The 13,055-nt window shown below is 41.3% G+C and overlaps 1 protein-coding gene across 8 annotated transcripts in view; it reads right to left on the minus strand.

Moving 5' to 3' along the window:
• The window catches only part of Mgat5 (alpha-1,6-mannosylglycoprotein 6-beta-N-acetylglucosaminyltransferase), a 339,269-nt gene that overhangs the window by 114,817 nt on the left and 211,397 nt on the right, over positions 1-13,055 (minus strand). For all 8 annotated transcript variants that reach the window (XM_008832465.3, XM_029563238.1, XM_029563240.1 and 5 more), the window contains 4 exons: positions 10,755-10,826; positions 8,244-8,405; positions 4,683-4,852; positions 489-623 (listed from right to left, as the gene is read on the minus strand). In XM_008832465.3, the coding sequence (XP_008830687.1) occupies positions 489-623; positions 4,683-4,852; positions 8,244-8,405; positions 10,755-10,826 (539 nt within the window). The remainder of the gene's footprint in view (positions 1-488; positions 624-4,682; positions 4,853-8,243; positions 8,406-10,754; positions 10,827-13,055) is intronic.

The raw sequence follows: 13,055 nt of genomic DNA on the forward strand, positions 1-13,055 counted from the left end.
CAGGAGAGCCCCTGACTCATCAAGGTGGAAGGTGAGAACCAACTTCCAAAAGTTGTCTTCTGTCTACATGTGTGCTGTGGCATGCACACATCTATGCTCCCACAGACATGCATACATATATACACAATAAAAAAATAAACACATAAATAAATAAATAAATAAATAAATAAATAAGAAAATCCATTATCTGATTAAATGCATGAGGTCCACATAGGCATACGGAGAGAGGAATGCCAGGTACTTGGGAAGGTGAATGGGGAGGTGGCTAGATACTTGTTTTCTATTCTCAACATCTACAGAAATAATGAATAACTTTAGTCACAGTCACTGTGAAAGACCTAAATTTCTAGTAGGAATGAGAAACATACTCCACACAGTTCAAAAGATAATAATTAATCATCTTTTTTTTAAAAAAACTGCAACCATGCAATCCTTGTTGGGAGAAAAATATCCTAAAATCTTAAGTAAGAAGAACAAGTAATGCTTACTGGTAATGAACCCAAGATGGTCCTAAAGTTTTCTTGAACTGCGTGAGTCCCACGATGTCAATATAAATGAGTTCAACAATTCTGTCACCTACAGTTGGGCAACCAGACCGGTTTCCCACAACTTTCTTCATAATCCTGGAGAGCAGGAGGAAGAAGAAAAGAAAACAAATCATTAACTTTATAGTATGAAACCAGGCAAATTTAATAGGTTAATAGCCATCTCTCAAGTCCTTATTAGAGACAACGGGCTTGCACTTCCAAGTCCATTGCATCTCCTCCCACTCATAGGCTGATCCAGAGCTCCCAGACTGATCTGGGGAAATATGTATAAATATGGTCCATGAAGTCCTGAAGATGTGACTCCAATCCATCTCCACAGTGGAGCAGCTACAAGATCGCCAACTTACTTCTTGCCTCTCAATCTTTCCTCCCACCATCCTCTAGAAAAAAAAAGGGGGGATCGAATACTATAGTGCAGCAATTTCTTCTAAACTGAAATAATCCCTTCTGGAGCAGGGCTCCTTTCAACTCAGGAAATCAAATGTACAAGGCTCAGGAGTCAACAAAATTCACAAGTCTTAAGAAGTTACTGAAACTTACAAGATTCACAAGGTCCCACCCCAAGGGTATATTAAGTAACAGTGGCAGAGAAGTCTGTCTGATGAATCCAGCTGTCTGGAAGTCATGCAGGGAGTCTGAGGGACACAGCTTTCCTGAGTTGCTACCCATACTGGGGTAGGCTTTTTGGTGATGCAGCTGCCTTTGAGTCACCCCTCCTCCTGTAAGTAAACCCAATGAACTCACTGGTTCATTATGCTCGACTTGGGTGGAATTAGTTCTTTGGCCTTTCATTGGGGGACTATCTACAGTAGATATTTGTTCACATCTCCCCAGGAAAAGTCACACAACAAATATGGAAAAAAACATGGTATTCTTCTGTCACTTGCATTTGGTATTCCCTAAACACCTTCAGTTTCCAGCTTATATGGCACTAATTACTTTCTTCCCAGTCTTGCACCATTTTCCTAATGACTGCATTACAGAACTGGCACTGTGACTTAAACTTTCTCATTAACTTTTCTTTCACCCACTGACCCACCCTGACATTCAAAACTGCCTTTGTGCTAATAGAATGACAATGTACTTGATTGGTATGTGAACTTGATATGTCAGAGTAAATCTAAAGGGTAACTGCTGTGTACCCAGAAACCAATTATCGTTGTTGACTCGTATCTCTGCTCATGCCCACAGTAATCCTTGACCAACTTACAAAAATCCTACTTCAAAGGACAGGAGTCACAACAGGCCTCTGCTCTACAGTTTCATACTCTCACTGCTTTAGACACCTTCTGCCTCTTCTCCGGGCTCTGGAAGAAGGCAGGCTTAGTAGAACCAATTTCTTCCAAAGAGCTGGAAAACTTTCTCCATGAAAGGCTAGATTTTTTTTTTTTGTCCTTGTATATTCTCTGTCCCAATTATTCAATTTTGCCAAGGCAGGATGGAAGCAGCCATAAGTAAGTAACAGCGGGCATGGCTCTGCTCCCAGAAACTACTGACAAAAACGGGCAGAGGGCTGGGTTTGGTCCACTGACCCATGGGTTCACACAACATTCACTGGTTCTTGATCTTATCTGAACAGGTGAATTACTGCAGCTATCACAAAACAGTTATGTGGTGACCTATATCCAAATATTATCACTTAATCACTCTGGGAATGGTCCGTGGGGATTTGAAGGAGAGCCCACAAACTTTGAGAAATGAAAATGAAAAGATTCCTAACTGATTCTAATGAGCAGGCAAGATTTGGGGGCCACTGGCCTGTGTTGCTTTTACAATTCTTTTCTCTGTAAATAAAGCATATCTAGGGGTTGGGGATGTGCTCAGTGGGCAGAGTGCTTGCCTAACATACATGGAGCTCTGAGTTTAATACCCAGCATCACATAAACTGGGTTTAGTGATGCATTCCTGTCACTCCAGAACTTGGTGGAGGTAGGAGGAGTAGACGTTCAAGGTCATCCTTAGCTACATTAGAGATTTTGAGACTAGCCTGGGTTACATGAGCTCCTGCATCAAAAAAACCAAACAATAACAAAAATCCAAAACAAAGCAAGTATATCTAGCCCTCATCCCAAAGTGCATAAAGACCACTACTGATTTGCCCTTGAACATCAAGGCGTTCTCCATAGGGTACATTCCTAATATACCTTCCCGAGCTCCCAGGCCATTCCTGGGCCTGCTCCTTCACCGTCCTTCATTTGTTCATCCACCCACTCCCTGACTCCCTTCTGCATTCCATCTTTCATTCCTTCAATAGCCAGAGTGCCCTAGAAACTATGTAAGAGCTAAGTACACAGTGGTGAGAAGATTCAGTTTCTGGCACTCCCTATACTTACATTCTAGCATCCATGCCTCAATTAGTGCTAACAGAATTATAATTAGTATAATTATTATTTAATGCATTAGTTGTAATTATCAAAAGACTGGCATCTGTGTAACTGCATGCTGGTCATCTCTGTAGGCCCCATACCAAATCCCAGCCCACGGATGGCAGACAGAGTGACTGCAAAATGCATGACTTTATAGGTCCTGCGCCCCATGGATTTTAATGCAAGCATGAAGAAGGCGACTGGGGCAGCCTGGTAAAGGAAAAAGAGTGCTGATTAAGGCTCAAAGGACCTCAAGTTCATCTAGCTCTGGTAAGACTGGGGGTAGAGGCTGCATGGAACTCAGATACAAGGCTCAAATCCAGGGACACCTATACGCATACCCTGAAACATTAGACAACTCAGGTTTACTTTGAACCTCAGTTTCCTCATATCTAAAACACATATTAAGAATGGCACCTACCGCCAGGTGCTAAGTTTTAAACATGATAATATACATGGGCTGGCAAATGGCTCATCAGGTAAAGGCACTTGCTGTGCAGGCCTGATACTCTGAGTTCAATTCCTGGAACCACGATGGAAGGAGATACACACACACACACACACACACACACACACACACACACACACACACACACTGTTGGCATGTAGGCACCTGCACTCTCACACACATATTAATAATAAAATAAAGAGGTTTAAATGTAAAGTTCTTAATATCTGGAGCACAGTAAGGGGACCAGTGTTAATTCTTAATAGCGACTATCATTGCTGGGGATAGAGCTCTGTTGGTAGAGTGCTTGTCTAGCATGCAGGAAGCCCTGGGTTCCATTCCCCAGAACTATATAAACTGGGTGTGGTGGCACACACCTGTGATCCCAGTACTCCCAGAAGGATCAGTAATTCCAGGTCATCCTCAACTACATAAAGCAAGTTGGAGGCCAGCTTGGGCTATATGAGACCATGTCTCAAAATGAAAAAAAAAAAGTCCCAATATCACTGGCAGAGTTCTTGATACTACTGCTGTAAACAAACATTTATCATGTACTAGGCACCTGGGAATCACTGACAAATGATCTCTGACATTATCTTAGGACATCACTGCTTTTCATCTTAATATATAATATCTCTACTGTTTCTAAAATGCTCTTCCAGGGTCTGGAACTGCAACCTGACAACTTGCAAGCTGGGTTAGAAGTCTCTACAGGTAGTTATGTGGGGACTTCAGGCACCCAAGTGCCTCTGTTTGGCCAGTTGTGCTAACTGAAAAGGGACTGAGAAGGGGGAGAGAGCTAGATGCAAATCTTAGTGGAACAGAAGAGCTGGGAAGAGTGAATAGACTGAGTTGGAAGTTAGCTAATTGGAAAAGGATTGGATTGGGGCTTTCAGGAAATCCATTTTACTCAAATTAAATTATAAACAGGAACCTGCCCTGTTTTAAGATTCAGAAAGGCTTTTTATATTAAGCAGGGAGTGGTATGAATTTCAGCAAGAGACAGGGAATTAGGCAAGGCAATAAAGTCTTGTGCTGCAGATGTTGGAAACACCTGGAATAGCAAAGAATAAGCGCCTTAGTTTGAGTTTTCTGGCGTTCATTTATGAGGCCCCGAGAGCCTGCAGTGCCAATGAAAACACATTATCCTTTTTATAGAGTATGTATTTAACTTCTGAAAATAATCTTCTTATCTCCTGTTTAGCGAATTATCACTCTCATTTTCCTCCACAAGAAATTGTACACTAATAGAGGGGCTTTAGGAGTTTATTATTTCTTTTTTGTATTCTGATTTTTCAAATTGAAAAGTAATCTCCTTACTCCTTGAGCTCAGCCAGTGAAGCTGAGATCCGGATGTCATGGCCCAGTAGGTACAGAGATGTAATTAAATCACTCCATTGAACTAGTTCACCAAGAGGGCCACCGCTGAATGCCGTCTCTGCGATCTTGAAGCCAGATTCCTTAGTCAGAAGCCCCAGGTGAACCAGGACCTGGAAGACAAAAGAGAAAGCACGTATTGACTTCTGGAGCAAAGTTCAAAGTCCACACTGAGGCAGCCCCACCACAAAGCAACTAACCAATTCTAAGCATCCCAATGAAATCACAGTAGGGGTAAGCCATTTTTCTAGCAGGTACAAAACAAAGAAAGATAATTTTTCCGTTTTAGACAAATAATAAAACCATTAACTGCTCTTGGTACTGCTATGAATGTGACTTACAGACAGACTATCCTGGTTTTACAAAATGAGATATATGGCTGGGGAGATGACTCAGTCAGTAAAGATCTTGCAGCACAATCACAAGGACCTGAGTTCAGATCCCTGGAGGCAAATTTAAAAGCCAGGAGCAGTGGGTGCATGCTTATAATCCTTGCACAGGGGAGATGGAATAGGTTGGATGGGCTGCCCCGTGAGTGCCAGGGATCCTCCTGTCTTCCAGTCTGGTCTCTCTAGGGTTGGGATTAAAAGCATGTGCCACTATACCTGGCTTTTCTATGTGGGTTCTAGGGTTGGAACTCAAGTTTTCATGCTTATGCAGAAAGCCCTTTGTCAACTGAGTTATCTCCCCAGTGCACCAAGTCTGTTGTTTAAGCATACTCTAATTATGATCTATGAGGTTTGCTTAGTTTTTAAATATAAAACCATTGCTTCAAGAATATTTAATGTATTTCAGTGAACTGTAGTTGTTGCCATGACTATCCAGCTGTCCCAGCTTGGCCAGGGGGAGGCTGTTGTAGCTGGCACCTCTATTCTCTGGCCAGAATCCTAGCTGCCTTTGATAGCTTTCCTGTTCTTGGGTATGACAAGATGTTCTAAGCTTATCAAGTACAATTTCTATCTCAGATCTTAATGAGTCATTTTCCCAAGAACCACTTATATCATCTAGTAGAAAAAGCATTTAATGATCAAAGACCAGTGCTTAAGGGACACAACTTAATTGCTGTTTGGAGACTTTTTCAGGGGAACTAGCTAGGAACTTTATTTTTCCTCAAAGATAAAATGAATGTATTCTTACTGGTACTGCCAATTCTAACTGAAGATTCCATTATCTTTACATAATATTATCTATCATTCATCTGTTATTTCCTCTCCTACAATGAAAATTCTATTTCTCAAAGACAGTCGCATAATTAATCATTTTCTGTACTCCAATATTCACAATGGATTCAGAATGAGAATATCACAAAAATTGTTTTAAAATGTTTTCAAAGTTCTCTTTGTTCAATTAGCTGTGTTCTACAAGTGTGAAGAGTAATCTTTCATGTGCTTATATCAAAACTGGATGGGTAAGCAGCTAGCTCAGCTGCTTTATTTTCCTTATGATTTTTAGATATGGCCTTTAAAAATTAAATAGTTCACACTATGTACTGGTTCTAGTGTCAAACCAAAAAGCATGACATTGAGAGGTCTAGTTTCTATTTTATGATGTTTATCATTCAATTTGGAAAAAAAAACAGGAGCAATAAAGATATGTATTGTTATTAGTTACTTTCTTGTTACTGTGACCAAGTAACTGACAAGAAGTACCTTAAGGGAGGAAGGGCTTGTTTGGGCTCACTGTTTGAGGGTATACAGTCCATCAAGGTAGGGAAGGTATAGTGGCAGGAGTTTGAGGTTTGCTGGTCATATTACATCCATAGTTAGGAAGTAGGGTGAGCAGGAAACAGGACTGGGCAAGCAAATCTCAAGGCCCATTTCAGTGACCCACTTCTCCAGTAAGGGTCAACCTCAGAAAGCTTCTACAGTCTTCCCAAACAGCACCACTAGCTGTACACCAACTGCTCAAACACATGAGCCCACGGGGGACATTTCACTTTCAAACCACAGCACATGTATTACTTACACATAATACACATGTCTATATACGTGTACTCGCGCCCTTTAACAATATAGCTATTCTCTACCTTATTTTTTTAACCTAAAGATATTTCCTGAAGATTATTCCATAGAACTACTTAGAAACATCTTTAATTTTTAGAGCCTATTTTTAGCATCTGACCACATGCTGTTCCATATACAACTCTATGACCAAAGAATGTTTGTTATGTTGTCTTACCAATGGATAGGATCTTAGTAAAGCCGCACTATCAAACAGGGACCTGGGCGGGAGGGGGGTGTCTTAAAAAGCATAGTGTATTTTCTTTTCCAATGAGCTAAAATGAGTCATATAAGGAATTCTAAACTCATTTTTTCAGAATTTCTTTTCTGAAATCTGAAGAGTTCCAAAGCCATGTTGCTTAATGTATAACTTTTAGTATAAAGGCCTTGTTTTTGTGTGGGGAAGTGGATATGTGCTTCTTGAGTGTGTGTGCATGTGGGTGTGGAAGCCTTGGGTGTCATTCCTCAGTTGCCATTCATCTTGTATTTTCTGTGCACTTGCGCACTCTTGCACAGAAGCCAGAGGAGAATCTTGGGTGCCCTGTTCTATCACTCTCTGCCTTATTCCCCTGAGGCAGTGTCTTTCACTGAACCTAGAGTGAGGCTGGTGAGCATATCTCAATGATCCTCGTAACTCTGTTGTGTCATCTCCATCCCCCCCAGCCCCCGACCCCCCGCACTTCCCCTGCTGAGGTTATAGGTGCACATGCATGTAGCCACATCTGGATTTTTATGTGGGTTCTGAGGACTTGAACTCAGGTCCTCCTGTTTGTGCAGCAAGCACTCTTATCTACTGAGCCATCTCCCCAACCTCACCTTGGTTTTTGAGCTAGGTCTTTCACTAGCCTGGAGCTTACTAATTAGGCTAGGGAGCTCCCTTTGAAGCTCTGGAATTACAATCCTGTAACACACACCTTGTTTTTCACTTAGTTCCAGGGATCAAACTCAGTTCCTCCTGCTTGTGCAGCAAGCACTTTATTGAATGACTGAGCCACCTCCCAGCCTGGACAGAAGATCTTACCAATCACCTCTTATGAACCAAACCAAAGTGACTGAAGTTCAATAAATCTTTCCCAGGTACACAGACAGAAGCACCAAGCAGATAGAGCAGGCACAGAACTCATGAGCTGCCCAAACCCCAGGAGTGGACAAAAGACTGAAGTGTGAACTTTCCATTGTGATTATAGCAGGAAATTCTCAGTAGCTGGATTCAGGTAAAGAAAAAGGGCAAAGTTTCCTTACACCCTTAGAGACAATCAGGTAGTTCAAAGAAAACTCGGACCGGCAGAAATTCTGCTTAGCTTCATCCGAGGAATTTGTGCTGGCCTATGCTAAAAGAACAGCATTGTGGGAAAGAAAACACCAAAATGGGGTGAGAAGAACTGAGCTGATTCACCCTGACAGGATATCATCGACACATGACATCTCTCTTGATCTTGTTTCCAAGCAAATTCAACTCTTAAAAGAAAGCTGGCATCTAACAGAACTGAATTAAGAAACTCACTTTCTTCCGTCTCCTCTTTTCAAGGTTTTGTTTCTCTGCCAGAGACTTGATCGCTTGAATCCAAGCGTCAGCCATTCGCCGGATCCGCAGTCTCATCCACCGGAACTCCTCGTGCTTCTTCATCATTTTGTAGAGAATGTTAAAATCTGTACGAATTTCCGCCTGGGGGGGGGGAGAGAAATACAATAAAACTAGAATATTAAGACACTGGGAAACAAAATGGTTATCTTAATGTGACATTTGAAAACTTGAAAGAGAGTCAATTAAATTCAGGGTTTCAAAAGCTAATCTTGACTTTTTCCATGGCTCTTACTTAAGAGTACCTGGGGCTAGGGCCAGTGAGATGGATCAGTGAGTAAAAGCGCTTGCTGCCCAGCCTGAAAATCTGAGTTCATCCCTGGGACCCACAGGGAGGAATAAGAAATTCAACTCCTGGAAGTGGTCCTCTGAACCCTCACAAACTTGCTGTGGCCCGTATATGGTGTCCCTCCCTCCACTCCACACAAATAAGTAAATGTAAGAGAATTTTTTTGAAAACAAAGCATATCTAGGACAGCAAAGATCCCTGACTGCTCATCTGCTATGAGGGATGTCATTAAAAAATTAAGAGATTGACAATGTACAGTCATTGCAAAGCCTGAGTTATGTTGAAATGCAGTTTTCCATATATATATATATGGATCATATATATATATATATATATATCTGATCTGATGCACCCTAATTCTCTGCACCAAAATTGATTTGCTTCTTGGATCTACTCGCTAATCAATTGACCACTTGGGAAAAGAACATCAGCTCTAAACAGGTCAGCTGACACTGCAAGATGCCAGAGCCTCTTTCAGAGTCAAATGGGGAAATAAATACTAATTTCCTAGTTTTGTCCCAGTCCAAACTAACAAAATTTATGATTTTCTAAAGAATTTAAAAACTAGGGATAGTATTTTCCTGCCACAACCAAATACAATTTAAAATTTAAACCAGAGTAATTTAGTTCAAGAAGAATATTTTTTCCTAGTATTCTGGATACAGCCCCTGACTCGAGCATGAGAGAAACAGGTCATTATCAGCTTTTATTTCACAAGACATCTCAAGCATACGGGATTCATCTCCCAGCAGTCTCCATGGCTCCTTCTAGTCATCAATCTCCCTCTTAGACCCAATAATCTCCAGAAGAAAGTTTTATTGGACTAGAGCCATGTCCTTCATTTATATATCATCCATGGCTGTTCTCTGTGCTACAATGGCAGAACTGAGTAGAGACATTGCATGGCTGGCAAAGAGGAAAATATTTACTGTCTGAGTCATAAAAATTTTCATTTATTAAATACTATTTATTTATTTATTTATATTGTGTGTGCATGTATTGCATGTGCATGGGGAAGATAGAGGACAGTTTAGGGGAGCTAACTCTTTTGTTCTATCATGGGGGTCCTAGGGATCAAACTCAGATCATAGGGCTTGGCAGAAAGTGCCTTAACTTGCTAAGCCATCTTTGCTGGCCGTTTTATTTTTGTATATGATGGGGACTCATGTAGCCTAAGCTATCCTTGAACTCTCTATGTAGCCAAGGATGATGCTGACTACTTTTAATTCTCCTGTCTCTGTTTTCCAAGTGCTGAGATTACAGGTATGCACCACCATGTCCAGTTTATGCAGTGAACCCAGGGCTTTGTGTAAGTACTCCACCAACTGAATTACATCCCCAGGCCCCATCTACCCTTTTAAAGAAAGTGCTTAGGGATGAAGAGATGGCTCAGTAGTTAAGAGCCCTTTCTGCTCTTGTAGAGGACCCAGGTTGAGTTCCTAGCACCCACATAGTGGCTCATAACCATTTATAACTCCAGTTTCAGGGGATCTAATATCCTCTGCTGGCCTCCACAGGCCCCTGTATGCATGTGGTACACGTACTCGCATACAAGCACACACACATATGTATACAAATAATAATGCTTACGTTTTCAAGACAGCTTTGGAAGGCCTCCACAGTCCCTTTCTATCTTTCCCATCTCATCTTCAGCTCAGCTCAGTCCAAACCTCTGTGACTTTTTCCGCCCCAGCATGTTCTTCCATACCATGGACCAGCTTCCTCAGAGACACTATTCTGTCGCTACCTCACAGAACATTGCTTATCCTTTTAAATTCAGCTCATCATCTTCTCTATGGAATCTACCCTGACCTCCATAGCTGAGATGGTGTCTTCCTCATCAATCCCCTCAGCAGGCATTAAAGCCTGGTGACAGGCATGGTCATTATTTACAGCCACCCCCACCCACCTCATTAGAACACCCAGGGCCTCCACATCTGGCATCTGGTCTCATTCTTGTCAGTGACCCCTCATTTAGAGATCTTCAGAAAAATGCTTAATACATAAATCTATACTATCTGGTTGACTAATTTGGTCAGCCATGCTTCAGATTACAGCTGGTACTTCTAAAAGATGCTTATGTGCATCACTTAGCACCTGACCTAAATGCACAAGAGGAGGAAGAGTGTTCCAAAATTAATTACCAATGAGTTATGATCAGCTTCTTCATAGGAATTTTTTGCTCTCCAAGGTAAATGAGGACACCAATTTTCAACCTGAAAAAGATAAATCAGACACACTAAGTATGCTGACATTTTTAAGTGGATGCACACAGGAACGGAATGCCGAGAAAAATTTCCAGCTCACAACTAACACAGTATTAATATGTGATATTATTTACCAAAGTGTGGTATTAGTGAACTGTCCAGATGCAGTACCATCTAAGGGGCAACCCTTAGCCAAGGTCACAAGTAGCATATGCTTGTCAAGGCTTTTGCTCATTCTCTGGGCATTCACTTGATACTCAAGAAATAAGGTAGCCAGGCCTGGTGTCACTCCTGTCATCTTAGCACTGAGGAGGTGGTAGAGGAGGATCAGAAGTTCTAGGTCATTCTTGATTATATAATGAGTTCAAGACCAGCTTGGGGCTATGTAAGATTGCCTTAAACAACACCAACAACAAACAACAACAATAACAGCAGCAGCAACAGGAGTGGGTGGGGTATTTGTTCAGTGAACTTGTAAGAGTCATTCTGCAAGATGATTGCTTGATCTATTAACACACAAGCCATATACACTTTTAACACTGAGGCATCTACAAAGTTGACTCTTAAGAACCTCGGAACCGAGTTACAAAAACAAAGTCACAGAAAGAATCTCATAATGTTTAAGCAAGTTAACAATTTTTATGTTGGACTGGATTCGTAACTCTCCTGGGGTACATGCAGCTGGCAGAGGACTATGGGTAGGATACACCTGGCAATCATTGAGGGGAGGAAGAAAGAGAAAGGGAAAAGAAGCACTGGGTTTGTAGAAATTACTTCAAGGAAAGTTAAAGAGATTTAACAATTTCCAGGAAGGGACTGGAGAGATTGTTCAATGGTTAAGAGTGCTTGCTGCTCTTACAGAGGAACTGAGTTTGGTTCCCAGCAGTCATGTTAGGCAACTCACAATTGCCTGTAACTGCCAATGTCTCCTTCTGACTTCCATGGGCACCAGCACTCAATGTGCATGCATATACACACAATTAAAATAAATCTTGAAAAAGTAATTTCTAGGAAAGGAAAAAGAAGAAACGCACTGAATACTATTGATAATTGACCTCTGTCTAAAATAGCTATGAAATCTCAAAGATAGCATAGTCATTAGCATACTAATAACTGACATTCCTAAAGATGGTTAATAAGGGCTGGGCTTGGTACTCAGCACTCAGGAGGCAGAGGCAGGTAGAGCTCTGTGAGTTTGAGGCCAGCCTGGTCTACATAGCAACAGCCATGTAGCAAGGACAGCCAGTGCTACAGAGTAAGACCCTGTCTCAAAAAGAAAAAAAAAGATGGTGAACAAACACGCAATAGAAATAATTGTTCTACTGTCAGGTAGACCTATGGAATTTTATAGAGGGATATCTTTTGAGGGGATCACTGTGGTGGGAGATCACATCCTTGTAGGTTGGCAGAGCAGTCAGACAAGATGGTCTAACCTCTAGGTCTGGGTGAGTTTTCAAAGAAACATGTCAGTTTTAGTAACTTAGAAATTATAACAAAAGTGATAGTCACAAAAATAACTGGCCAGATTTACATAAAGCCATCTGCTATGGAAAATAGTCAGAAAGCCACAAACCTAGGGCAGTGAGGCTTACGAGGTGCTAGGAGACTGAAATATCCTTTTTCTTCTTGTGGAATAAAATTAGACCCTGGTAGTGTTTGTGAGTGGCCTCAGTCACTCAAAAACTCTCCCATGGGAAAAGCTGAAATGGTTTTTTACTTATAAAAGAAGACAAACTCTACTTGGAGGTGGATCTGATTACCAAGGGCCTTTTGGCAGTGTGGCCATGAAAGGCAATAGATAAGGCTCTACAGATGTGGAAATCCAGCAGAAAAGAAGGCAAAAGAGCAAGATGGAAGCCCCAGCTGATTCCCAGAGCATCAGACACATCTGTGCTTCATATTCTTAGCCAGAATGATTTATTTGGTACCAATTAAGTTTTAGTAAACACATTCAATAAAATATCCCTATGAAGCACATTTATAACTCAAAGGCTTCAGATGGGTCCTGGACTTGACTGAAGAGACCTTGAGACCTTCAACAACAACACACACAAATGAATAAGCAAGATATAGATTATGTGTAACCCTCACAACTAAATCTACAACTAAGTTTTTTTGCTTTTAGTGGGGTTCTTTTTTTTTTTTTTTTTTTTTGGTTTTTGGTTTTTTTGAGACAGGGTCTCCCTGTAGCCCCAGCTGTCCTGGAACTCACTATGTAGACCAGGGTGGCCTCAAACT

The sequence above is a fragment of the Nannospalax galili genome, unplaced genomic scaffold (assembly GCF_000622305.1).
Source record: "Nannospalax galili isolate Female #2095 unplaced genomic scaffold, S.galili_v1.0 scaffold995, whole genome shotgun sequence".
Lineage (NCBI taxonomy): Eukaryota > Metazoa > Chordata > Mammalia > Rodentia > Spalacidae > Nannospalax > Nannospalax galili.